Here is a 26,946-nt window from a genome sequence, read left to right as displayed (position 1 = left end):
ATATTCATACGGCACTACGGACCACGTGACTAGGTTATAGCAGATATCATACACAAACAATTGGATCAATTATAAAGCCGACTTCACAGGCGGATTCGGACCCCGGCGTTTTCATCCAATCCAACGCAATCGCGATTTTAAGCTACAGTTGAGTCTGTCACCTAAACGGAACGCCGGAACCGAACCGCAAAACAGCTGATCGGTGTAACCAAATGGCGAGTTGTCAAAGTGTTGTAAACACTTTGAGCAACTGATCGACGTCGCGATCTCGCATGTGGTACAATGTCAGGGAACTACTACTTTGCAATAATCGGACATGCGGACAATCCGCTCTTCGAGATAGAATTCAATAATTCTAATAAAGATGCTAAGGTTTGTCGCTCCTTTCAGATTATATTAGAGTCAATTTTGATTATCAAACATTACATGTTTTCTGTATCGCAGAAAGAAGATCACAGACATCTGAGCCAGTTTATTGCTCATGCGGCCTTGGATCTGGTCGACGAGCACACATGGAAAACTACCAACATGCACCTGAAAATGGTTGATAAATTCAATCAGTGGTTTGTTAGTGCATTTGTTACAGCGACTCAAATTAGATTCGTCATGGTTCACGATAGCAAAAATGAAGATGGCATTAAGAACTTTTTTAACGAGATGTACGAAACGTACATCAAAGTAAGTAATCTGTTATTCCAACGGCATGGACGATTTATTTGCATTTAACTAGATTAGAACAAAGTAATGATATAAACCATTTATTGTTATTTTATATTACAGTATTCCATGAATCCATTCTACAAACTGAATACACCGATCAGATCTGTAGGATTTGAGAAAAAGGCTCAACTTTATGGACGAAAATATTTATCGTCATAATGTGTCGATGCTATCATCTCCAATTTACCTATGGAAAGGTTAAATCTTACATTTATAATCGGTTACAAGTATAGGTTTCCGAATTTAACCTGATGAGTTTAAGAAACAAGTTATATAGATGAGATACGTATGCCTGATGTGAATGAGAATAATTTGTATTGAATAAAGTCCATGAAATACCACTGATTTATTGATTGTAATATAAAATTATAAGATTCCCCGTTGCAACGTAGACTTCTTCTCCCATTATAAAATAATCATCAAGTTGTACATAGTTCGCCGGGGTTTCACTGTTGTAGCATACTCTGCAAGTCTTGCAACTAAAAAGAGGATATACATTTTGTCACTCATTATTAACCATACATTGATTATGTCTTTGATTGTTCTAACAGCAATAAGAATTACACTTGTTTGAACTATGTTGCTATTCGAGTATTTGATTAAATGCGTCATTGTGCATACCTCTTGTTCTTTTTCAATTTGTTGAGTAAGAAGGTTATCCAAGATATCTTGGAACCTTTGCCTCAATGTGTAATTTTCAATGTTAGCTATTTCCATTTCTTGTTGATGTCTCCGTTGCTTTAATTCTGTCAGTTCCGAGTAAAGTGTATCTATCCGAGCTTGAATTGTGTCTGAAAACCAAATATTTTCAGAACGAATACAAATTTAAGAGACATGAAATTAGTTTTACAATTGATTCTACATAGATCAAAAAAAAGTTCTACCATTAGTAAGAGCCATTGGTTGGGATTGAGAGAAATCGTCTGGGATCATGTATTCTGAATGGAAAGTCTCTTCCTTGGGTACTTTAGATAAATCAACCAGTGGTTTTTCGCCATCGTCATTATCAGGGAACATCTCTTTACTAAATTGTGTGACTAGTCCGCTGCTACCTGATGCGTGATTTCCAGACCTTTCAGAATATCTCACCTGCAGCAACAATTATTGAAATTACTTTTAATAAGCACCTGATTAATTTCTAAATAAGCGTGTCAAACCTTATAGAAATTGGAAATACCTGCATAGAATTTGAGTCAGATACTCGACTATCTGCAGATAACCTGCTGTTCTCATCCAGCTCCATTATGTTAATATTTGCTTCCTCCTCATCATCTTCGCTGTCACTCACAGCTTCTCCGAATATATCGTGTTCAGCTGAAATTCAGATAAGATATTTCAAGATATATGCATATACATATATTGTGCGAATGCAGGTATTTCTATTGAACATTGTAAGATGGCTGCAAACACATATTGACGATCACTAATCCATCCCTTTTTTTGCCCCGCACAAACCCAACGGCTCATGGAGATATACCCTATCGAGTATGGTAGGTGTTGGTAGTGATTATTATCATTATGATTATTACATAATAAAATTGTTAATTACAACGCAAATATCATGAATAAAGTATACCAAATAAAAAGAATGTCAAAACGGCACTTTTTGTAAAATCATAATTAGAACTAACCAACATCAACACTCTGCGAAGTACTGCCATCGATGTTTTCTCGTTTAGTTTTAACAGTACCAGACGACGAAACTTTGTTGGGTTTAGACTGATCTTCATCTTCACAGATTACTTCCCACTTTACATTAACTGCGTCGTTGTCGACTCGAAGTAATCTTTTTACCTCCTTCTCAATTTCTGGGGCTTCGACATACTTTTTTTTCAAGGTTTTCCTAAACCGTCTGCGCCTGACGTTTTTAGCTGGAGGTGTGATTCCGTGAGGCCATAAAAATTTCTTATCTACTTTGTTCGGGTCTTTCTTCTTCTGCCTTACCGGAGATTCTTCATCGGTTGTCATTTGGTCATCCTCTTCCTTGCATATTAACATCTTCAAAGAATTTTAGTTAATAAAGAAATAAATGAATTTCAATACAGTAAATTCCTTAACTTACCTGGCATATATCAGCAGTTTTGTAAAAACTTTTGTTGTCTATAGTTTTCAAGGATTCAACAACCGTTGGTAAATCTACGACCTAAGAAAAAAATTTTCGAGATATTTTTTTCACACAATAGGTATTTTACATTTCATTGTACAATTGATTGAAACCTTATTAAATGAGAAACATACTTTCGCGTGAAGCAGCCAGTGATCAAATCTAACTTCTCCATATCGCATGTCATTTTCTAGCTTGATGCTCAGGCGGTCTTTTAATGGTAATCCACTACGCAGCGTCTCTCGTAAAATTTTTGCTGGTTCCTAAATCAGTATGTATTGACATCTCGTTATAAGTTGTGTATGAAAATTGTAACCTATGTGGAACAATTGTACGTAAAAACTACCGATGGCATTCGTAGAACGAATTGGCTTTCTAATTCGGCCGGTGGATCGTCGCGGCCTTTATAATCGGATGTCACGTGTCTATGCATCTTGTACCGAATAACTTGTCACAACGTTGGATTTATGCAAGTCGGGGAAGTTAAAGAAATACAATATTTCGTCTCCCTGGGTTTAAGAAATACTATTCGACAACAGTACATGCAAGAAGCAATGTATATGGTGGGCCAGCTGCGCTACCGCGCTTGGTTCTGAACCTCGTCCAGTGTAAATAACTCAGAGCCTCACCGGCAGATCGCGCTGTTGTCGGTATAGCTGCAGGATCGTGAATTATGCACGCGGTAGTAAGCGCGATTGACGCATTTAAATCACTTTAAATGATAGAATCGAAAAAATTATATTATTTGCGTTTGTAAAAGGACATCAAATCATGGTAACATGCATTCGAATTATTTTCGTGAGCGTTTTTTTGCCGCCAACGACGTAGCGTTGCCGCGTCGAATTGACGCCCGTGAAAATCCAGCCAAATATGGCAGACGTTGCTGGTCGACGGATGTGCCGGAGTATCAGTCGGTTACCGACATGTATTTACCGTCCAAGCACTTCGAAAATTAGTTCCATGAACGCATTTCTACTCCGAGGACGCTACTGGACGAGGGACATGACAAACTGTGATTCCGTGAATAGTACATGAATGTGTGTGGGCTGTCCTGTCAACTGCGTTCAACTGCGTGTATGACAGTGAATTGGTTCTGTGGCGAAGCAAGCAAAGACTCCATATAAGGAGAAACATTAGTCCTCACATTTCCAAAGTAATCAATTTAAACACATTTTGCAGCGGTATGTATTCCAATGTTACGAATTTATTCGTACAAAATACCATTGCGTATGTTAGCAATAAAATATCCTGACAAATAATTAGACTAGCTCCAAAAGTCAGTCAGCTTAACAAGCTTTATCATTTCCTTGGTAACGATGAATATTTTCAGCCCGATTAGTTAATTGATCTTACACGTCAATGCATTAATAATTTACGTTGCAATGCTTAAGTCACATAAAATATTCATGAATTAAAATATATTCCCCAAAACTTTTTCAAGAACTCTCTTGTACACATAAAATGGATGAAAATTATAATAAAACACGTGCGTATCTTTTCAGCTTAAAGCGATAAAAAATGGAAAGCATAATACAGAATCAAGTAATGCAAGTTGCACAGCATGTCGAGCAGCAGCTTGATGCTGAATTAGACCGACTAGATAATATGGATGCTGATGATCTTGAAAGTTTAAGAGAGAAGCGGCTCAAAGAAATGAAGAAAAATCAAAATCAAAGGCAGACTTGGCTTGCAATGGTACATTTGCTAAATTTACAATATCCTTGCACCACTATATTCATGAATGTATAATTTCTAAATTTTTGGAACATACTTAAAAAATTGCAGCAGAATTTTTAGAATAAACACATATCAACGATATCTAAAAACAGATTCAACTGCAAAATTTTTTCATTTCTTCACTTTTTTATAGGGCCATGGAGAATACACAGAAATTCCTGACGAAAAGGAATTCTTTGAGGTATCTAAGAAATCTAAAGACATCGTTTGTCTCTTTTTCAAAGATGGTTCTCCGAGATGTAAAATTGCTGACGAACATCTCAAGATCTTGGCCAAAAAACATGTTGAAGCAAGATTCTGTAAACTTAATGTTGAACGATGCCCGTTTTTAACAGGTATATATCAGTGAATATCAGTAGTCTATTTAAGAACTCGTCAGTTGGTTTCAAATAAACTTAATAAAACTTATTTTACTGTAACACTATATTTACGATTTTGTCATTTCATGATTTCAGAACGACTTCGAATCAAAATCATTCCAACGATTGCTTTGATCTCTGACAGCAAGACGAAGGATTATATCGTTGGTTTTACGGATTTAGGAAACTGCGATGATTTTTCAACAGAAATGATGGAGTGGCGCATTGCCCAGTCTGGTGCTATCTCATATAATGGAGATCTGATGAACCCCCCAGAGAAAGGGAAGAAAACTAAATCCCTGCTTGGTGGCAAGCCCAAGACTATCAGGGGTCGAGAGGATGATGGGTCTGATGATGATTGGGATTAGCGATAGCGATAATTGTTTGCAACACTTTTTACATGCTTTAATTGGTGGCATGTTTTTTATGAGCACACATTCAGCTTTGAACAAATTTTTTTCCATACCATTTTGTTCAGATAAATACGTAAGTTATGTTCGAAGACTGCAAGATAGCAATAGATACAATTTGTCTAATATATCCTCTGTTTAACTAAGACTTTTACATTTATTAACTTCTTGAACATTCAATGCATAAAATTCAATTTTGAGAATGCATGTTGACTGTTCAATACCGTGCTTTCGTGGGGAGTTGGAATAAATGTTAAATAGTCAAATTATCAGCATCACAATAACACGCACCTTGTATAATTTGGTGAAAAAAATAGGTTTTTCAAAATTGTACATACGATATACTCGATGGTTTTGAAAATATTTGTTTTACACTTACGACGCATGTGTAGTAATTTCATCCCTGACATTTCACAGTACTGTTGATTTGCCTCGATCATTGTATTCCAAGATTTGTGTAACGTTTTCTAAGAGCACAAGTCTATTTTGTTCCATAAATGTATCAAATTGAAAGACAAATTATATTATTTTATTCATAATATTGCTAATTAAGTATTCAATACACTTCGAGCTTATTTACAGATTGATTGTACGTTGCTTTATATGAATTTTGTAACAAAAAAACTTAATAAAATCACAATTGTTAAGCAAAAAAGCATTTAACTATTTTTAATTAACATAACTATATTCCACATCATTGATGTTTTACAGACGTTTGCTCCGAATAACATATTCAATGTTCGGGTGTTCAAGTGATTTCAGATCTAAAATATGGTAATGAATAGTGAAGGATTTCTTATATTTACAAAAAAAAATCCAATTTGAATAGCAATATAAAGACTACAATCACGATTTCCTTAACCATTTACAAAATCTATGCCTGCATCTAAAAGAACGATACAGACGAAAACTTGTTCCCTCATTCAATAAGTTACTTGAAATGTAAAAATTTAATGTATATCCTGCACCTGTATAGGTAAATACATTGTGTGATGGGACAAAGTAAGAAATATCCCAGAGTCCTTGGTACGACAAGGCTATAATGTTTCAGCTCACTGAAAAAAAAAATAAAGAGTTGAATATTGAATGCTACTGAAATTAATAGCTAATTTACAAAACGTTTCAGATCTATTTTTGATTCATCAATCAAAAAGTTTCTCTTTAATTGAAAAGAATCGAATAAGAAAAGAAATAAATTGTGTAAGTATAAAACGTAAATTTGAGCAAAGGATAAAAGGAAATTACATTCAGTCGACGTAGAATTAAAAATTTGACAATTAATATGGTTTATCTTATGAAATCATCATATTTGTATCATAATGTTAGTTATACAAAATTTTAAGATATCAAAATATTAGGCATACTGTTTTACTAGTAGCTACACCATTCTTTGAATGGTTCCATCCTGTGACAGATCGATCTCTTTCGTCCCAAAGAGTTATACCATCACATGCACATATCTTTTTTGTATTTTGGAATAAACCGGAAGCTCGGGCTATTATGCCACATGTCAATCTAAAAGTCAAAATTGGTGCGAACCATTAAAAATATTACTTTTTTGGTAAAAACTATTCAGAAAATTTTTCAAACTTTTAAATTGAGTTTCTCATCACCTGTTTCCACTGTTGCCATCAACTTTTGATTGAGGACTTTCACCTTTTCCTAAATCGTCGGGACCGTCGGTGACAACCAGTGAGCGCCCGATGACATCCCAGACTTTAAGCACATTATCAACTATTCGAAATGTGGCTCTACCACTTTCATCAGCCATAATATTTCCCAAGTCTCCATAATGCTGTAAGAGATTAATTCGTTGGTTAAATAAACTTCTCTTTTACTATATGAATAACTGAAACTTCTAAATACTTCGTTTTGGTCCTTGATTTAAGATTTACACAACTTACAATAAAATTGCAAAAAGTGGTAAGAGAGGAAGTTTTTTTGCCGATCTTTAAATAACTATTGACATTAAAAATTCAGAGAACTGTAAATTCAAGATCTAAAGCATACCCTCTGCGTTAGATCATCGCCAGGTCCACCGTGTGGTGTATTATGTGGATTAAAATGTTCGCCGACGCTGTGTAAGATGTAACTCTTGTGAATAGAGGACATTTATTATTACTTGGGAGTGAAGTATCTGAAAATTGTTCCAAAGGTAATACCTCTCACATCCCTTTGAGATATCTCCACATTCATGAACATGAACACCGTGTGGCCCTGGATTCAAGCCATCTATGGTACCATCTATAATACAGTCTTCACCTGCTTGCACAAATCTAATTACTCCTCTTATTTGATCACCTGCACTGTATCCTGAGTCCCCACCGAGCATTGCTACTGCACTTGCTCCTGTACCTGAAATGATGAACGAATGAAATCTTTCATCACATAGATACACAGCAATTGGATGTTTTTAAAGTTACATATCATGAAAAATCAAGAGATACTATTGTCCGGGGTGAGGTAAGATTCCAAGTGGTTTTTTAGTAATAAGCAATTGAACAGAAATTTGAATTTCACTCAATCAAAGCTACAGGAGGTGAGTAGAATTATTTCTATACCCCCATATCCTTTAAGAACAGCTCGTCTGCCTGAGTTTTCAATTTTTTCTTGAACCACGGAATAGGGAACGGTGCTGTCTACAACAACAGTTCCATCTTCAAGGGATATCTGAACGTTTTGAATTCCCTCAACATTGGACAAGCTATTTCTCACTGCTTGAACACATTTCTCGCATGTCATTTGCACAGAAAACTCGACCTGTGAATATGAAAATTGGATTTTAATTATAAATGGAAAACCGTTGTGACCAAATGATCAGATTTGACAATGACTTGGCATAGCAAAATATTCAAACTAATTACAGCCACGATCTCGCAAATATTTCCAAAAGTCCTTTACTTTATTTACCGCGGAGCGAATATACGAGAACTTTCGTTGCATAATATGATACATTACGATAATTCAACATTATCACATGCGTATGATTACGGCAATTTTCTATATCTAATATAGAAAATATCTACGTTGTTTTTCCTTCTCGATTTACAAGTTAATTTTTCGGGTAACATAATCAGTACAAAACTGTGCAAAAAAATCACATGGATATGCTTCCGAATTTTTAAATGACAGTAGCAACGTGATATATTGTTTAACCTTTCGGCTACGTTTAAATTGATTTCTGACATCAGGCGGTTTATTGTCAATGACTGACCCCCCGAATTATCATTAATAATTATTTTTATAAATCGTTCAAATCGTTTAAATGACGTACGACACGAATCCATTTGCATACACACCTTTGCTGAAGTCATCGTGCCGGTGCTGATAGCTGCCGTAACTCACGGGTGATGAAGCAAATTCCTGTAAATATATGTGTACGCTGTGGACATCGTATTTATCAATGATTTCTTTCAAGGTTATCAGTCTGTTCGAGTTGGAAGTCAAACAGATTTATAACCTTGAAAGATATAAAAATAATTGAGTTAGGCCCGCGTCCCATGGTCCGGAATCAATTCGGAACGGAACGTCCGGTAGCCAATGATCAACGATTTTCCGTTAAGTCCGTCGTCGGATCGAACAGAAAATCGTCACCCGTTCGTTACCGGACCTTCCGTTCCGGATTGATTCAACTGCATGTAAACAATAGCTGCCCGAAATAAGATGACACTGGTGTTCCGTCGAATCCATGGTCGAATCACATTGCAAGACATGCATTAAGGTGGGACTTCATGAGAAGCAAAAAGTAGCAGCAGTTTAGCAACTTACTAGATATTATTAACATCGGTTTACTGATTTAACGCAGCAGCAGCGTTATGGTAACTTTCAGTGAATAGCTGCTGCTGTTGCTACTTTTTGCTGCCCATGAAATCCGAACCTGTGTCAACCTTGAGCGTTGACTGAAGATACATAAAGCTAGATTTATATTACTTCGTGATGGGGCTTTTCGTAATGGAAAATGGCCGACATAAATTTATCATGTTATCATCCCTCAACGCGTATACCCGGATAATGCAGAGTCGAATATTATGCCTGCCGAATGAAAAACGGGAATAGACCGAAATTTTCCTATAACCTCGAATGGAAGCCGTATACTTTTCAACTACGCAAATTCATTTGGGCCAAATTCAGCAATGTCAATCTAACTAACTCCATCGGAACGACAAAAATAATGTCATCTAAATACCTATATGTACAATAAACATGAACCTGGTTCACTATTATCAAAGTTGGAACTCATTTCTTAATGCAAAGGATGGTAGACATAGTGAAAGAAGTTCATCAAAGGATGTAGATATAGTTGTTCCTATATGTGCCGTAAGTAATATCAGTAAACATGTTTAATACTTAATTCGTACCATTAATTAAAGATAATAATATGTATCTTCAGTCGACGCTCATATTGTCACTCCGAAAGAAGATGCAGCTGACATATAACATTACTTTCTTGACTAACGTTATATTTCCGTGGTTCTTAAACAATGCGGTTTATTTGCAGCGGAAAACCCAGACCTTTTTACACAAAAATACTGCTTGTAGATAATTTTTGGGAATTAGGTAAGACTCGATTGTTACTAATATTTGAGTCCATGCTGTAATAAACCCCGATGAAACTCAGGCAATCATTATCACAAAAGTAATTTGAAGAAAATTTAAAGATGATCAAGGTTGCTTTTGTCAACTTCTACTCATATTACCTGTTTAGATTGCGACTCTATCCGCTGACCCCCAAATACAAGATTGTTTAGTAATTTATTATGAAGTCACCCAGATTATAATTACTCATATCATTCCACTTTATTATACATTTAAGGCAGTGCCCGTGTTGATTGTTAGGAATTTCGATTTTGAGAATATGTATTCCTGACAAAGTAGATACTATTTTATTCGGAATTTCAGCACTTTTCCGGTAACCCCTAATAATAATATTACCCAGAGGATACAATTGTGTAATAATACTATACGTGGGAATCTAAAGACTGACGTCACCTAAAGATGGATTTTTGGATTCTTTGGTCAGTCTTTAGAAAGGTCAAGTGGGGGAGACAGATGTTAGAATTACCAAACTCTAAATTGCTAAAGGTATATGCACCTGGTTGACTTCATTTAAGAAACGAAGTTTATCAAAAAAAAAATGTATTTACGTGGAATTCACTCCGACTAAACTAGAGAAATCTGAAGGTATTACGATTCCACATACGTTTCACATTATCGAAGTACGAGTTTCATTGACAATAAGTTAAATTTACGCAATAATAAAAATGTCATTTGAAATACCACAATATGTTAGTATTTGACGAGTGGCAATAAGTTAACTTATGCTCGTTTCCACACCACCGCAAGTGGTAGAGCACCCGGTGCGTTTTTTTTTACGTGGTATCCCCAGTAGGCCTATTCCACGGAGAATAGTAGCAAGATCGATCTTACGTTCTTCGAAAAATTTTAAATGACTTCTTTTCACATGGTAATTGGGGAAAATTGATTTTCTCAATCAATTTGTACTCACGTTTATTCGCAGTTTGTTAGAATTTTTCAGTTCATACAACCCGCTGACTATTTATCATCCATGAAAGATGACTGTTTTAATTATGGATGAAGGATGGTTCTCAAGGGTCAGAAAATTTAATTAGCTGAAACAGACAAAGGGTTTAATTGGCTGAAACAGACAAAAGATTTGATTAGCTGAAACGGACAAAAAGTTTGATTAGCTAAAAGAGACAGAAAGTTTGATAAGCTGAAACAGAAAAAAGGTTTGATTAGCTGAAACAGACAAAACGTTTGATTAACTGAAGCAGATAAAAAGTTTGATTAGCTGAAACAGACAAAAGGTTTGATGGGCTGAAACAGACAAAACGTTTAATTAGCTGAAACGGGCAAAAATTTTGATTAACTGAAATAGACAAAAGGTTTGATTAGCTTAAACGGACAAAAGGTTTGATTAGCTGAAATAGACAAAAGGTTTGATTAGCTGAAACGGACAAAAAGTTTGATTAGCTGAAACAGTCAAAAAGTTTTATTAACTGAAAACAGACTAAAAGTTTTACGAGCTGAAACAGATAAAAAGTTTAGTTAGCTGAAACGGACAAAAAGCTTAGCTGAAACAGATAAAAAGTTTAGTTAGCTGAAACAGACAAAGGTTTTGTTAGCTGAAAGAGACAAAGGTTCGATTAGCTGAATCAGACAAAGAATTGATTATCTGAAACAAGCGAAAGCTTTATTACCTGAAACAGACGAAGGTATGGTCAGCACAATCACATAAGTCCATACTCTGACAAAAAAATGCGTCGAGTCCAACATGATATTCGCTTTAATATTCGTTGCTTCGATTATTAATCGTATTGGTTTATAAAAGAATATCCAAAATTTTTTGAATCGACATCTATTTGTGCTTCGAGTTAGTAAAATGGATATCTTTTTCGACAGAACATTCTACAGTTCTCAGTACATCTGTTAAAAAAATTGGTTTTGTTGCCCTGAATCAGAAAATAATACGATCAATTAAACGAGTGTTTCTGTAAATTTCAGATATATTTCATAACTACTTACGTCAAGATTCTCCACTATCACTGTACACTACCGAGATTTTGGTATCCGCACGTTGAGCGCCGGGTTTCATATGCCGCGCTTTCTCATAACCGAAAAGTATCAAGTCCACGCGCAAAAGGCGCAGTGGGACTTGAAAAATTTATTGTTCGTAAAAAAGTTGACCGAAGAGCTGAAAAATCAGCACATCGAGCGTGCGTAACTCTTTTATATGTATACTGTTTGCACAATCGACGCGTAAAAAAACGTGTCAGATCCCCGTTATTCATTTACGCGCAAAAGGCTGCGTCCAATTATCGTGATTAATCCACGCGAAACAAGGCGCGACAGATTAAACTCTCCAAAAATTTGTATTATCTGGGACTAGTCCCAAAAATTCTGTAGAAATCCAATCCACATCTGCATCTTTTTGAATTAGATACATTACTATGTGGATTGTTGTTCTCAGATTATACATCGAATCGAAATCGGGAGGGAGGTTGGAGAGCATGCATTATTGTGTGGCGTGACGGTCGGCGGTCCTCTTCGACGCGAAGTCTTCGAGCTCAGCATCTCTCCCCATCTAGCGTACCACGGAACGCGATAGATGGTCCAGAAATGCGTTTTGCCCATTCAGACGATCACAGAGATCAATTGAATGGAATAATGAGCGGTAATGACTAAATAATTGAATTGAATAACGATTGAAAAATGGTTGTACAGTCACGAGAAATAGGAAATTCAATCTCGTTAATATTCAAATGTTTACAGATGGTCGAGAGACTCGAATACGTAGTGTTTTCAGAAAAAAAATTCTGTGATCGTTTGACGCTGTAGATTACAAAAGTTAGTAACATCACGGTATATCGCGACCTTCCTACCCTTGCCTGTTTCCCAACGGAACCACCCAACGGAAAATAGAGACTCACACACACATGCATAAACCCCGCGACGGATCCCAAAACGTCCACCTACCTACCCGGTTACCTAGATTCGATCTAAACGATTCTCCATTTTTTCCAACACACAACATTCTTCATCGTTTGCGCCGTGGTCATTGACTTACATTTTCGTTGGTTACCTGTTTTGAGCAAAATGTTTTTGTATCATAGTCTGCCTACTCACAATCAGTATACAGTATCGCAGTTGTATCCCGCCAACCTTAATATTGCATGTATTATTTTAATAAATATTGGCAGACTATCGGTACATTAACCTTTTGTAAAATTGATTAAAAACATCCTGTATGCCAATTAGCATTTTTCTAAGCGAGCTAAGCCTGCAGTTGATCAATATTTGTTGACTTTTCAAGGATTGAAAATGATATATAATAATATAAGATGCAATTTCATTACGTTACGTTATACCAGACTTTGGAATTTTATCGATTTAACAATATTGTGAATAATTGAATACGTTCAAACCTCAGGTGAACCCATCACTTGAACGACATCATCGGTAAATTCAAACGTAGATTATTTCATCATTTGCGAAACACAATTCGATCTCGCGAGTGCCGAGTAAGCGATGGTTACCTGTCGCGATGCTCATTCCACTTTTAGCAACGTGCAAAATTTCTAACTTCGAGTAAGCTACGGTACATTAAATTGCGAAAAAAAATTATTGGACTGCAAGTGAAGCACGTTGTGATCGTGAATGAGCCTATCCATGCAGCTAAGAAATCGAAGATTTGTGTAACAATTGTTACCGCCACGCCACGTGAAGAGGAATCCCAGGGAAATACCCATAACCTAAAACATGCAAACTCACCAACGTTGCCGAGAAACGGAAAAATTACTCGGAAGTCTCTGCTTAAATCTGTGAAAAACAAAATAGAACACTTGGATTAATTTAATATCAAATTGGCTTTTCAGTTTTCAATGTAATTATTACTGTTGCCTAGTTTTATATTTATGCATTGCATGTTATGCAAGTACAAAACTTCGGCTTTAAATGCACGACCTTGAATTATCAGTTAATCTCTCTATCCAATAAAAAAGTTCTGAACAAATAAGAAAGAAGTAGCAACAGATGGAAAAGATTTAATTTATGTAAGTATTGTTACCTCGACTCTGGGCTGCTCCACACTTTTACATGTAGTAGCTCTTGCAGCATCTCAGGTTTATCGGTGAAGCGACGCACTTTTAACATAATTCAGATCTTCACTAATCTCTTATAACTCAAAAGTCCGCACCGTAATAACACTCGATTCTACACTCACCTTTTTATCATCAATACATATCATAAAATTGACACATGACGCACAGAGACAAAAATAGACATCACTGAAATTTGAGATCACACAAAACGATGGAAACTCGAGACACGAAATTCACCTTCAACGTTCGTAGGATGTTTTTTTCAGTAACTCAGTTTTTATTCAGGCTACGCGATGCTCCTCGTGTATTATTCGCAGATGAGTGTGGTGGAAATACACTGATCGAACAACGCGACACAACGTGAACGTGGTCTGAACGATACTAAGTGTAATTAAGCTCCGCTTGCTCGGGAACGACTGATGCCGCATGAAGAGCAGAAGGGATTTAAATAAGATCTCTGAAGGACGGAAGATAATAATTCTCCCTCCCTCTCTGTCGCTCTTCTCATGGAGTGGGGGTAGCCGCACGCGCCTGCCTAGCTGTTCTTCCCCTCTCCGTGCCCCCATCCCGTAGCGCGACAGAGAGGGCCGGTAAATTATTATCTTCTGTCGGTTAGAAAACCGATTCAAATTCTTTCAACAGCCGCTTACGCCGTAGCTCACGCTCTATTTCATGTTTCTCTCTGGTAGCTCTATCCATGGTTTCAATGGTCGGGTGAAAACACCACTTAAGCTACGCGCAACGCGATCCAATGTTTGAAGGATTGCCGTAACATGCGACGTTGACTATCTTCAAAATCCATGCAACGAATGACACTTCGGCACAAATGAAACACTAGTGACGCTAGTGCTACAAAAAATAAACCTAATGTGAACAATTACTGTGACAAGTTTTTTCAATTCACCCACGCGAGTTCGTGCTCCTTGCGTAGTCTTCATAATATAATAATCATTGTCACTTACGATCGGCTAGTCAGTACATCACTTAATTATGTAATCATAATTCTCTACAATAATTCTATCTAACTTTATTTGTAACGGACCCAACCTTCGCCAAAGGCGGGGGGGGATTAAGCTTCAATTTGAACTTGGTAGTATAACAATTGTGTTTACAATTTCCCGCCCTTATCACGAAATCATGTATCTTTTAGCATTGCGCCTAATTTGATCGGGCCAATTACTCGAAGAGCATTATACGCAGATTCATATTTTTTCTGCCTTTATTTGCAGTAAAATATTCTTGCTTGATCACAAGTCACAGTTAGTATTCTCCACATATTTGTTCCAAGGTATAGGTTAGGTTTTTCAGCGTATCAAAGCGGTTGTCCGAGGTGGCGTAAAGGAACGGGCGCCTCGTACTGATCGGTACATACGTACGTGAAAGTCGTGAAAATCAATTCGCACCTGCAAACAAGTGTTGACAAAACATTCTATTTTCTTGATCAAGATACGGTTACTCCTTGATCTTAAGTTCATATGGAATAACTTTGGTCAGTTTTTCACGTTCCGGCTAAAATCTTCATATCTCAGTGGGTATTCATGTACGTGGGTGAATGTATGTACCACTATCCAGGTTTACTCTAATTCTTCGCGAAAGTTTAAAAATCCTTGCTTGTATCTGTCATTTGTACAAACCGAACACCACCAAATGTAGGAATAACTGAATGGCTGTCGAATATTGACATTTCATGATTTTAAAGTAGTGTTGGCAGCATCCAAGAAAAGAATATGCACTATGTAAGGTATTAGTGAGTATAACAAACATTTTTAAATATATTTTATCATGTTAACTAAACGTGATGCTGAGTGCTCCGTTCAAAGGACAATTTTCTATTTCACTCTTCCACAGCTGGTGAAAATGTCGCGGCGACGGTCAAAACGCCCGCCCGAAGCTCCAGGTACTCTGACGTGCTGCTTCTGTGGATTTTCTGAAGACGACGAAGTTGAATATGGAAAACTTTGGAACCATGATGGCATTGTTACGCACTACTATTGTCTGGTAAATATGCGGTCCAAGTAATCAGTATAAAGCCTAAATTCAGTGGCTATTGTTCAAGTCTCATGGCTTCCTGAGATTTAGGCAAGGTTTCTACACAGTTTCAATTATGTCAGATAAACTTACAGTCATTGATTTGCGATATGCATGGCATATTTAACATTCTGATTAAAAGTTTTTTTTCTAGGCAATAACATTGAACATCCTGTGTCTGCACTGAAGTTAATCATAAATTAATATACGATTCTTATAACAAATAAAGTTAAAACTCGTAAAACATGTTAAATCATTGGTAAATTGTAAAGCGAACAAAGTCCGATGATTGATATGTCATTACTATTCAATTATTTATTAGTGAAATTACACTAGTATTGCGTTATTATATATTTCTCAATATTTCATACTTATGATTGGTGAACTCACCTAATCCTGCGATATGTTGACTTGATCTATATTTTCTTATAGCTTTTGTCATCCAACATGGAACAAAATGGCAATGATAATGAAGGAATCTTGGGTTTTTTAACCTCAGACATACAAAAAGAATTACGCCGAGGAAAAAGGCTTGTGAGTAGAAGTATTCATCCACAAGGAAACTTGCAGTTTTAATCGTTCGAGGTCTCATTTAAACGAAATCGCAATGAATTATTTTATATACTATACTATATATAATACATCATTTTCACACCTCAAAGAGCTCATAGCAGTTTGAAATTAAAATGTTGTTCTTCTTATTCAACTTCATAAGCTTCAAAATCGAGATTTTTCATGGGAGTTATAATTGCTTCATGTTCAGTAATTTTTCTCAACCCAGTATTGCGAGTAATAAATATGTTAGAATTTCAGATTTCAAAAATCATATCTGTTTTTCCTAAAATAAAGGAACCCATTCTTGGGCCAAGAAAAGAGCTTTTTATCCCAATCTTTTAATTCTTGTAGTGAATTCTAACCATTAGCAGAGCGCTTATGTTGATCATGTGTGATTGCAGTCTTGTTCATACTGTAAGCGAAATGGAGCAACTTTAGGGTGTTGTAACTCCAGGTGTAAACAGGTATTTCACTTACCATGTGGACTGCAGGCAGGTTCACTTCATCAGTTCTTTGGTGAATTTAGGTAAAATAATAATATAGTTGTAACATATACTAAAATAATTTCTTAAATGTTATTTTTCATTATGTGCATTTCGCAGGTCATATTGTATACGACACAGAATAAAACAAAAAATAGATGAATTCATAATAGAAGAAGCTGCGGCAGCAGGTGATGTAACTTGTTACATTTGTTACGAGGAGGTAAATCCCCAGAATCCTATACGAACGTTATGGGCTCCATGTTGCCGGAAAAATGCATGGTTTCATCGGAAATGTGTTCAAGTACGTACCACAAAACATACACAAAACATGTGTTTGCTCAATGAAAAAAAGCATTTATGGAACCCTTTGCAGTCGTAATATTTCTAACATAAGTTTTTCACTGTTATAGCGCCTGGCATTGAGTGCTGGCTACTTCTTCAAATGTCCTCTGTGCAATAATAAATCAGAATTTCAAAAGGCTATGCTCGAGCATGGAATTTTCATCCCAAATCAGTGAGTATGGATATCTATCAGTGGGGTCGTTTATTGGGATCTAAACGGAATTTTATTGAACTGCCCCCCCAAATTAGATCTGAATAAGTAAAATCGAATCCTGTTACTATTTTCGTTTTTTATTTCAATGTGCAACTGGTTACCACAGGAGATGAATTTTTGCATTTAAATTACATGAGGTTCCGTGGTCTTCGCAGTTTATGGTTCATCGCAAGACTAAATTTTGGCCAAAATTTTTCTAACTTTCAGTAATTAGTGTAAGAGAATGTTGCTATATGGGTAAACATTATCCACTCTCTCAATTTTAAAATTTGTATGGCTTATGTCATACTAATATTTTTTTTTTTAATTTTCTCTAAATATCGGATGTTGCAGCATTTAAAAAGAAGTGTCAATAAAAATAAAAAATATAATATTACATTGGTATGGGATAACCTATACAAATTTCAAATGTAAGAAATTTCAAAATTTAGGAGTAGCTCAATAAAAATTTGTTTAGCCTCTAAATAATGACGGCCCTAGTGTCTGTAAATGCGATGTACTCACGTGGAAAAGGGATTGTCATTGACATAACTGAAAAAAAAATAAACAAATAAATGCACATGATTAAACACTCAAATAAAACCCAACCATTAAAACGTCATATTAGGGTTACCAAAATGGTGATTCACCAATATTTATTAAAACTTGTAAATTTACGAAAACGAATCTCTTTACTTTCTCAATGCAGTTGAGAAAGTAAGTTTATTTTAAATAATTACTGTAACAAAAAATCAAACTTGCCATTTCTTGGATAACAGAAATCATATTCTTGTATTTATCCAGAGATGCTTCATGGGAGCTTGTGCCAAATGCTTTTCAAGAATTACTGCACAGGCATAATCAGTGTGACGCTGCCGAATGTCTGTGTCCAAAAGGAAGAAGTCATACCAGTGTCAATGCGTAAGTGAACTAGTCATAAGTCTTACACTTAATTACAGTAATTTAAATTGAACAAATTCCCAACAGGAAATGGGAGCTTGTTTTGTGCAGATTGTGTGGATCCCAAGGAGTTCACAAGTCATGCGGACAATTAAAATGGGGCAGTTCTGTTTGGGAATGTACAGAATGTACTGGGATGTTAAGTACGTATATAAATATATGTGACACAGAATTTGTGGGAATATTGTTTCAACGCGAAGATTAATGTAACAATATTATATCCAGTATTCAGTGTATGGAATTTATATCCTCAATTTGAAGAGCGCCATTATTTGGTTTTTGTATCTCATTATCTGTTTGTTGTCATGTCGTTTTTGATTTACAGAAAAATCTGATGATCCTACACCTCCTGGTGGAAATGAACCCAAAAAGTGAGTTACTAATACAGCAATATAATTCCGTGAAATCAAAATTGTGCGTCAGTGATAATCACTGTTGAAAACAGTTAAAAGTTAATTTAATTAACAATTATGTTGCAGAACAATAGATCATTATTCGAATCAGAGCAGCAGTGACAGTGAAATTTCTGTTGGTGGTAATATGACGCCTCCACCAATATCAAAACATGACAACTCACCATCACCCACACCACCAACTTGGAGATTACGTCCTGGACCTAAATCGTTCAAATTGCAACAAGCATCACGAAACATGAGAAGGTCTGTCCTTGAAGTTGTAACTGTTACTAATTTTGATATATTCTCAAACAGAGTTTGAATTCCCATGTATGTAATAGGATCCTGAAACGAGTCAGTATTATTTTTTTCTGAACAGTTTCTCTGCACAGTAGACAAATATCAAACCTCGCTAAATCTAAATTCCATCTAGAATCATTGAATAATGCACCAGTTAATTCGTCCAATGACCAATTCTAATATATTTGACGAGTGCAGACTAAAATCAGATGGTAAATACCTTTCTCTGAGACATTTTCTGACTTGGTTGCTAAAATTTCTCTATCAAAAAATAAGTAAGGGTCAGTCGTAACAGGGAAAAAATTTCAAATTTCCGTTTTATGTAGCAACTGAATTTATATACTACATAAATCTGATCCATCGTTAACGCTTTCAGAGATAATCGAGTCCAGCTGCCGGATAGTACGACAGAATGACATTTTGCTAAAACCCCGTTTCTTTGGTTTCTGGGGGTCATATAGCCTAAAGATATTTCAAAATTTGTAGAATTGATTTTGTATCCAAAACTGATATTTTCATCAAACTGACGAAAAGTGAAAAAAACTTCGATTTTTTTGATTTAACTGAACTCATATTTACAACGGCCAAATATGTTATAGCTTGCAGTTGATGACAGCAGCTACTTCCACAACATTCTTGCCTTTGAAACATGATATTTCCTTATCTTGTGCATCGGACACTGGTACTATTACGATTCCTGACACAAAATCTAACAGTGACACATTACACTCAAAAACGTGTCCCTCTAAAGAAGTCTTGAAATTGACTGATCATGAATCCAGTAAATTACATGATGTTAACTCTCAGAGAACCAGCGACTCGTCAAAAGCAATCAATGTAAAACCAGAAAATGCCAATTTTCATACTGCTGATGTTATTGTAATTGATAGTGACGACGAGGTGGAGGTATGATATACACTTTTATACTGTAGTACTGTAGTTCATATGAAAGTTACCACAAATTTTATACACAATTACTGTGAACTTTAATCAGAAAAGTGATTTTTACCCTTCTTTTGCAGATAATTGATATAACACCTAAACACAATAGTTCGGTGACTACGAAACGAATCCAAATTGAGTCTCGCAATTTGAGTGAAGTAACAACTAATATTCAAAAGATCAAAAAGAATTCTAAGGTTACCAAAATGAGGCGTTCAGAACCTTCGGAAGTATTAAATAGTCCACCCAAAGTAAATCCTAGGGTGAACGGTTTAATTACACTACATCTATCGAGTGTCTCAAATACTACTAATACAACTTCTACTGCGACAACAATACCAAATATTAATAGAGCAAATGTAATGAAACCTCCGATCGATAGTATGAATACTACTAGTATCGTCAGAAACAATTCAAATGGAAGCAAAGAAGAGGCAGATTTGCTAGTAGACGATAAAGTTTTGCAGAAAAATCCTGTGCTCAATCTTAAAATCACAAATGTTACCTCATTACGGCCCGAATATTATGAAAACCCATCTACAACTGTGAACGTGGAAAACATTACCCCTGACTCTTCTGTCACTTTTGCAGGAAGTGTTCAAGGTGATATTCCATCACTGAGTGGTAACCAGCAGTTGCAAGTAGTGCAAAATCAAATGATGGAAATTCCAAAACCACAGTTGAAATTCATCCAACTTAATACCTCCTCAGTTAGTGGGTCTAATTTAAAACGGAAAAGTGACGAATACACAATGGATAGCCCTGCATCTATCCTACCTATCACAGAAGATCCGGAAATATCATGTAAAAAAGTTCGGATTGATGATTCTAACGATTCTACACCCAAACCCCAGACGAGAAACATTTCTTGGAATATTAATTCGAATGACATAAGTCGTGCAGTTCCAGTAGCTGCAACCTCAATACCAATGAGTCAGTCAACTAGTAGTTACAGTTCCCAACAAAGTACAACAGCGTTGCAAGTGAATATGAATGGAACACAAGCTAACAAAAGCTGTATTAGATTGATCAGAAGGGTGGATCTAGAACAAAAAAATGGATTTTGCAATTACAATTCTGGAACTGTTGGTAGCAGTTCGGTACAAAATCAGAGTCACGTAAATATCAACCATATCATTATACCAAATAATGTGAATACTCCAATTCGAATACAACTAAATTCTATGTCTACATCCGAAGTAATGAAAGTCAGCAATTCCACCCAACCTGAGTTAGTTGTACAACACTCTGTCAGCAATATTACAGAATGTAGTGACAGTATTCAAAACACTACATGCCACAATTTTAAATCTCCAGTAAATGAGTTACAAAATTCGCCAGAAAGGCCATCTACTTCAATCAACCCGCAACTCTTTGCACACCTTCCTAATTCGGAGGATATCGTTGCTCCAAAGCCACACACAGTTCATCAATCCCATGAAAAGATTAGGCAAGTTCAAACACAACAAAATCCAATTATGTTCAATGAACAAACTAATCCGTCTACACCTGATCGCACATGTTACAATAGTCTACCAAGAAATAACTCTGAGGGTCTTACCAATAGTAATGAAAATCAGTCAATTGCAAATACCATGATGAAAATATGCAATCCAGTAACGCAACTGGGAAATGGAAGTCTGGTGACTAGCGGTGTAAGTAATTTTTATTATAAGTGTAATTGTTTTTAGATGTGTGTAAGTGAATCATGGCGGAGGATAATAACATGCATTATGGCCTTGTCAATACACGGTAGTAGCTGGTAACTAATTGTTAGTTTATTTCATTATTGCAGTAAATGAAAACATGAAATTCTCAGTCAAATGAAGGAATAATAGTCGGTGGTACAGCCAGTGTACCGTTAAAAAATTAGGTACAACCTTCTCTCCTAAGTAATCGACATCACATCCGGATAGTGAGACCTTCTCTTGCGCAAATAAACGTAGTAAACATAATAAAGCTGCAGTAATTATAAATGCGTCCAAAAATTATATGTAAATCTTATGGTTCGATCTATGTATAAGTAGTCTAAGTATAATGACAAGCTTCGGATTTCGTAATTGAAGTACTGGAGTTCAATGATAAATCTTTCAATATTGCTCATGACAAAAGCTTTGTAAAAACACATTACATTACACAAATACCAAATTCTTAGGTAATTTTCATGCAATACCATCTCATTTCCATGCACATATGACACAAAAGTTTCTTGTCATGAATGATCATACATCGAGTCAGGTTCATAATTCAGTATACAAGCAAGTCCAGCAGTGGTATCACTTTATTATCCTCCACCATGATGTAGACTTAAATGGTATCAAAGTTTTCTTTTGCTGTTCGGATAGTGTGAATGTAGCATCATCAAAACTAGAAAGCATGCCTCGTAGTTTTTCTCTCAAATTCTTATATGTTACGGTTTTGAACTAGAACTGAATTTAAATTTATTTGCCTCCAATAAGAAGCAATAATAATGCCTTGTTTTAATTTTTTGAGTAAATAAGAACTGCTTATTTGTTCAGTTTTTTCTTCTTACAAAAACGGCGACACTCTCACTGGATTATTTCTGCAGATATTTCTCGATTCAGTATGTTTATTTATAAATGTTCCATTCGAAAGAAGATGTCGATAGATTGTGTTAAAATAGAGTTAACTCACAGGGGCGGTCCAAATTGATCTAACTTAGCATGGCTAAGTGGAATTTAATGACTTCAAAACCATAAAAACGCCATGAAATCTTCAGTAAACAGACACCAATGATATGTGTTTTGATTAGAATTGATTCATGTACTCAGTTCAAATCTGTAAATTGAGAATTAATACTTGTGTTGAAAGTGAATTGGCTGCCATCAGGTCATAAACATATGTATAAGTGTATTTATAGTGAAACATTTGTTAGTACTTATGAACATTTGAAGAACAAACTAAGGAGAATTTGCTACAAATATTAACGCAGAGTATGTCATTACAATTTGAAGTCACCCGAACGTTGACATAAATATAAAGTTCTTTTTCGTGTGTGTTATGGTTTTTTCTGGACCATAGTAACCAAGTCTAAGACATCCATAATGTCACTCGAGTTTTACAGAAGCTTTGGAAATTTAGAATAAAAATACATCCAATTGGCCTACAAAAGTGTGGCTCTTCAGTATTATTGCGAAGTTGTAAAAAGTTATTCTTATTATCATGAGTCAAAAGTCAGCAAATCAAGAATGTGTCTGGTGAGATACTAGGTGCGGGGAATGTGTGTATGCAAATTATCCCCGTACCTCCTCTCCAGTGTATCTCTTGCGATTCTAACAGTGTGACGGGGATGCAGGCTCCAGTCCTGCTGCTGAGGCCGGATTTGCTCTTTATTCGAGCTCGAGGACCGCAGACCATACAAAGCCAGAAGCAATCGCCTTTAAGCAAAAGCCCAGTGCAATATCAGATTCAGCAGAAAGAGTCAATCATAATTCCAGCATGTAAGTGTTTCCTATAAAACAGAGTTGTATCAGTCCCATCTAACGACTTTTAGCAGTAAAGTTTATTATTGATGGTAATTTGTTTAATCCGAGACAAATAATTCAATAATTCAATAATTTCATCATGACTTCATAATACTTCAAATTTACTATTTTACTAAAGTTTATTTCAAATTATTTGAATAGTAATTATTGTTTTTCACGCTATGCGATACGGCAATCTTTGATTTGGTGAGTATAAAATAAAATTGATCCTATTAGTACTCTTTAGTCAGAGAATATTCGTCGTTCAAATAAATTCATAACTAGTTTTTGCTTCATACATGTATTAATATGCAGAGTGTCAACGGATAGTGATGTATAATTATTGACACTGTGACTTTCATATAATTGCTAAAATCATTAAATATTATTTATTCTGCCTTGAAAAATTGATTGAGTGACTTATTGTTTTCAGTTCCACTTGTGCTTCAACCCTTCCAACAACTATGCAACGCCCCTGCAGTTCATCAACCACGAGAAAATGTTGTAATAAACCTCGAGTGATACCTCGAAAGGTGCCTTTGCAAAATCTCAAATTTCGTGTTCTGGATGAAGATATTGTTCAGGTATGAATTCTATCCCATATCAGCCTTCTTATTTGAACACAATCTACCAAACTAACAAAGCTGATGGCACGATGCACTTTTTTTGTACAGATTGTCGTCAATGATACCTTCACAGTAAATCTTAGTACAACTGTTGGTAATCCCTTAAAAGCAAGAAATGTACCAGATCCAATAAGCCTGCTAGAGAAGCAAGGTCTGCTTCTATCTTCTACACAACCTAACTATTCACCACCACCATCACCACCACCACCACCACCATCATCACCACCACCACCACCACCACCACCACCACCACCACCACCACCACCACCACCACCACCACCACCGTCATCGTCATCATCATCATCATCATCATCATCATCATCATCATCATCATCATCATCATCATCATCAAATCCCCTGGATGCTGAGAAGTGTTCCATTATAAGTGTATCCAAGAAATATCAGTCATTAGAAAACATGTACGATCCAGTAGCTCTTGAATGTGTATTTGAAAGTGACGAAACTTCAGTTATAGAAGAAGGTACCATCAAAAGCAGCAAATCCATTGCGTCTTGTGATGCTAAGGGACAATACAGTATCCAAAGCAACGTATCTGATGGCAATGAAAAGCAAATATCATTATCAGATGATATGAACAGCAGTTACATTCAAAAAACTGGTTTATCAGTGAGTGCGTGTTTGAATGGTAATAAACGAAATTTTAATCGCACTCGCGGCAAGCCAAAAAGTTTGTGTGAAAAGGAGGACAATGTAATTTTTCACGAACGCCGAAAATGCTTCGGTGAAAGCAATGATCAAAGTTTAATAAAAAGGTTCGAAGATAGGAGTGAGATAGAAGGTGCATCAAACTTTGATTTCTGTTGTAGACCCAATGATATTTTGAATGCAAACAGCTGGTGTAATGGATTAAACAGAGGTTCAATGTGCTTAGTTGAAAGTAGTATTGATTCTTCAGAGTTGAAGCTACCTGTTATTGGTTACAATAGTTTTAAGGTTATAAACAGTAGTTCGCACGTTTATCATAACATTGATAATTCAGATGCAAGTTTACAAAAGTCGCGGATTAATGATTGTAACAATCTCGTCGATTCGTACGTAAAAGACTGGAGTAATAAATTCACAGTCAACTCTAAACTTGTAGAATCTAATAAATATTTTGATTATCCGAACTTGGATAAACATCACGTTGAAGCTCTTGATACGAATTATCAGTTAATCAATGATGTTGGTCTAGGCATCTCTATGAAAAAACAAAATTTTAATATCTGTACAAATCCAATTACTCAACGTAAAGATGAAAATGTGCACAAGTACGGAGGTGACATGTGTAGGTCCAGGCTTGGCATCAAAGTTAAAATTGATCTGGAAAAAATTCAAAATTTGATCGTTGGTCAGCCACAATTGTTTAAGAAATGTAAAAATTACTCAAAAACTGAACGTCAAGATGAACGATTCTCAGAAATTGTCAAAACTTCTGCGAGGTCCCAAACTTTTCGTAGTTCAGACCCTGAGAAATGTTCACAAGTTTCCATAATACAAACAAGTCCAACTGATGAAAACGTCGATACTTTAAATACTACAAGAAAATTTTCAACGTAACTCTCAACTGATTTAAAATAGTAGAAAGTTAATTTAGTGGCAACAGTTAGCATTTTTTAATGAATTTTCACTGAATTAAGTAGGAAACCGGTGTTAAGTTTGAGACGAGAAAATATACAATTTCGAGAAATAACAAATAATACTGTGTGGAATATTATTAGTATTCGCAAATATTTGACAATGCTATCAAAATCGTATGCGTAATAATATTAGCGGAGACAGACGTTTATTTTATATAATAATAAATACGTCCTTCCTTCGTATGGATGAACCTTACTTTACCAAATTGCTATATACGTGAAATTTACCGTTGGATTGACTACAGTTATAATACGAAAAGAAAACAATAAATTGGGATTTTCTATATACTTTATAGTTCATAATGAAAGGTGCGTAAAACAGATGTATGCAATTGTAGTTGTACAACGGATCACAGCTATAATCAGCTGCACACATGTATATTTTTTTACTGAATTTTATTCAGATCAACAGTTAGAGTAAGACTTTTCGAATGTTTTGAAAAAAATGTCTATACGAGTTGTTTTGTTATAATTATACGTAATTTTTGTCATCGAATAGGAGACAAATTTTAACTTTACCAGGAAATAGCTAGTGCAATGTAAACTGCGCATATTTTCAATTTTTGCTCTAATAAATAATGCCTGGAATAAATCCAATATCGGTGATATACATTTTTTTTTTATATTCACACAGTGTTCATCAATATTTAAAACCTATTTGGCTCTACAAGGCTACAACACTCATTGAATGATAATTGATTCGCAGATGTACATTTACATACGCAATGCAGATAATCTTGGCAGCGCTTGTAAAAATTTTCTAATAAGGTGTTTCAATAATCACTCGATACGATTTCTCAGTGAACTCTATTTCCTGAAATAGATCCAATATCTTATTTGTACTTTTCCTATAATTTGTATTACTAAGCTTAGTAATACTAACTAGAACATGAAATAATTTGTGATATTGAGGTAAGTATACAGTATTTTTAATAAATGATTTATCAAAAGCAAGATTCTGGGTGTTTGATCACAATTTATTCACAGAAGATAGTGAACTAATTAACCACACTGATGACCGGACTTCAAATTCCGTAGTTGAAT

The 26,946-nt window shown here is 35.5% G+C and overlaps 5 protein-coding genes across 15 annotated transcripts; 3 read left to right on the top strand and 2 right to left on the bottom strand.

Moving 5' to 3' along the window:
- The first annotated feature begins 135 nt into the window (after nucleotides 1–135).
- LOC124303026 (probable trafficking protein particle complex subunit 2) lies at nucleotides 136–1,065 on the top strand. Its single transcript, XM_046759722.1, has 3 exons — nucleotides 136–372; nucleotides 445–678; nucleotides 781–1,065. Exons 1-3 carry the CDS (start codon nucleotides 283–285, stop codon nucleotides 877–879), a joined length of 423 nt encoding a protein of 140 aa, XP_046615678.1. The 5' UTR covers nucleotides 136–282; the 3' UTR covers nucleotides 880–1,065.
- On the bottom strand, nucleotides 1,048–3,402 carry LOC124303020 (transcription initiation factor TFIID subunit 7). The gene is made up of 8 exons (XM_046759700.1): nucleotides 3,171–3,402; nucleotides 2,959–3,087; nucleotides 2,783–2,863; nucleotides 2,352–2,718; nucleotides 1,898–2,034; nucleotides 1,605–1,809; nucleotides 1,342–1,511; nucleotides 1,048–1,199 (listed from the first exon to the last, which is right to left on the bottom strand). The coding sequence occupies exons 1-8, from the start codon at nucleotides 3,255–3,257 to the stop codon at nucleotides 1,167–1,169; spliced, it is 1,209 nt and encodes a 402-aa protein (XP_046615656.1). The 5' UTR covers nucleotides 3,258–3,402; the 3' UTR covers nucleotides 1,048–1,166.
- Nucleotides 3,403–3,801: 399 nt separating this feature from the next.
- Nucleotides 3,802–6,378, top strand: LOC124303025 (thioredoxin domain-containing protein 9). Its single transcript, XM_046759719.1, has 4 exons — nucleotides 3,802–4,005; nucleotides 4,327–4,519; nucleotides 4,695–4,896; nucleotides 5,017–6,378. The coding sequence occupies exons 2-4, from the start codon at nucleotides 4,343–4,345 to the stop codon at nucleotides 5,286–5,288; spliced, it is 651 nt and encodes a 216-aa protein (XP_046615675.1). The 5' UTR covers nucleotides 3,802–4,005; nucleotides 4,327–4,342; the 3' UTR covers nucleotides 5,289–6,378.
- Nucleotides 5,389–8,816, bottom strand: LOC124303023 (copper chaperone for superoxide dismutase). 4 transcript variants are annotated; one of them, XM_046759712.1, is made up of 7 exons: nucleotides 8,241–8,300; nucleotides 7,892–8,090; nucleotides 7,493–7,685; nucleotides 7,341–7,407; nucleotides 6,944–7,125; nucleotides 6,695–6,845; nucleotides 5,389–6,385 (listed from the first exon to the last, which is right to left on the bottom strand). In XM_046759712.1, exons 1-7 carry the CDS (start codon nucleotides 8,283–8,285, stop codon nucleotides 6,383–6,385), a joined length of 840 nt encoding a protein of 279 aa, XP_046615668.1. In that variant the 5' UTR covers nucleotides 8,286–8,300; the 3' UTR covers nucleotides 5,389–6,382. The 4 variants fall into 4 exon arrangements, with proteins under 4 accessions (XP_046615668.1, XP_046615666.1, XP_046615669.1 ...); XM_046759710.1 differs by having other exon boundaries at nucleotides 5,389–6,094; XM_046759713.1 differs by lacking the exon at nucleotides 8,241–8,300 and adding an exon at nucleotides 8,630–8,816 and having other exon boundaries at nucleotides 5,389–6,845.
- Nucleotides 8,817–14,658: 5,842 nt separating this feature from the next.
- LOC124303017 (mucin-5AC-like) lies at nucleotides 14,659–26,695 on the top strand. Of its 8 annotated transcripts, none has more exons than XM_046759688.1 (16): nucleotides 14,660–15,041; nucleotides 15,654–15,698; nucleotides 15,800–15,949; nucleotides 16,412–16,513; nucleotides 16,936–17,060; nucleotides 17,137–17,320; nucleotides 17,430–17,533; nucleotides 18,359–18,475; nucleotides 18,542–18,657; nucleotides 18,840–18,885; nucleotides 18,994–19,173; nucleotides 19,809–20,115; nucleotides 20,232–21,806; nucleotides 23,452–23,612; nucleotides 24,070–24,220; nucleotides 24,311–26,695. In XM_046759688.1, exons 3-16 carry the CDS (start codon nucleotides 15,809–15,811, stop codon nucleotides 25,820–25,822), a joined length of 4,821 nt encoding a protein of 1,606 aa, XP_046615644.1. In that variant the 5' UTR covers nucleotides 14,660–15,041; nucleotides 15,654–15,698; nucleotides 15,800–15,808; the 3' UTR covers nucleotides 25,823–26,695. The 8 variants fall into 8 exon arrangements, with proteins under 8 accessions (XP_046615647.1, XP_046615644.1, XP_046615641.1 ...); XM_046759685.1 differs by having other exon boundaries at nucleotides 15,651–15,687; XM_046759690.1 differs by having other exon boundaries at nucleotides 15,651–15,692.
- Nucleotides 26,696–26,946: the final 251 nt, after the last annotated feature.

The sequence above is a fragment of the Neodiprion virginianus genome, chromosome 4 (assembly GCF_021901495.1).
Source record: "Neodiprion virginianus isolate iyNeoVirg1 chromosome 4, iyNeoVirg1.1, whole genome shotgun sequence".
In the NCBI taxonomy this organism is placed as follows: domain Eukaryota; kingdom Metazoa; phylum Arthropoda; class Insecta; order Hymenoptera; family Diprionidae; genus Neodiprion; species Neodiprion virginianus.
The sequence above is the reverse complement of the archived record's forward strand: the minus strand, read 5'-3'. Positions and strand labels throughout refer to the sequence as shown.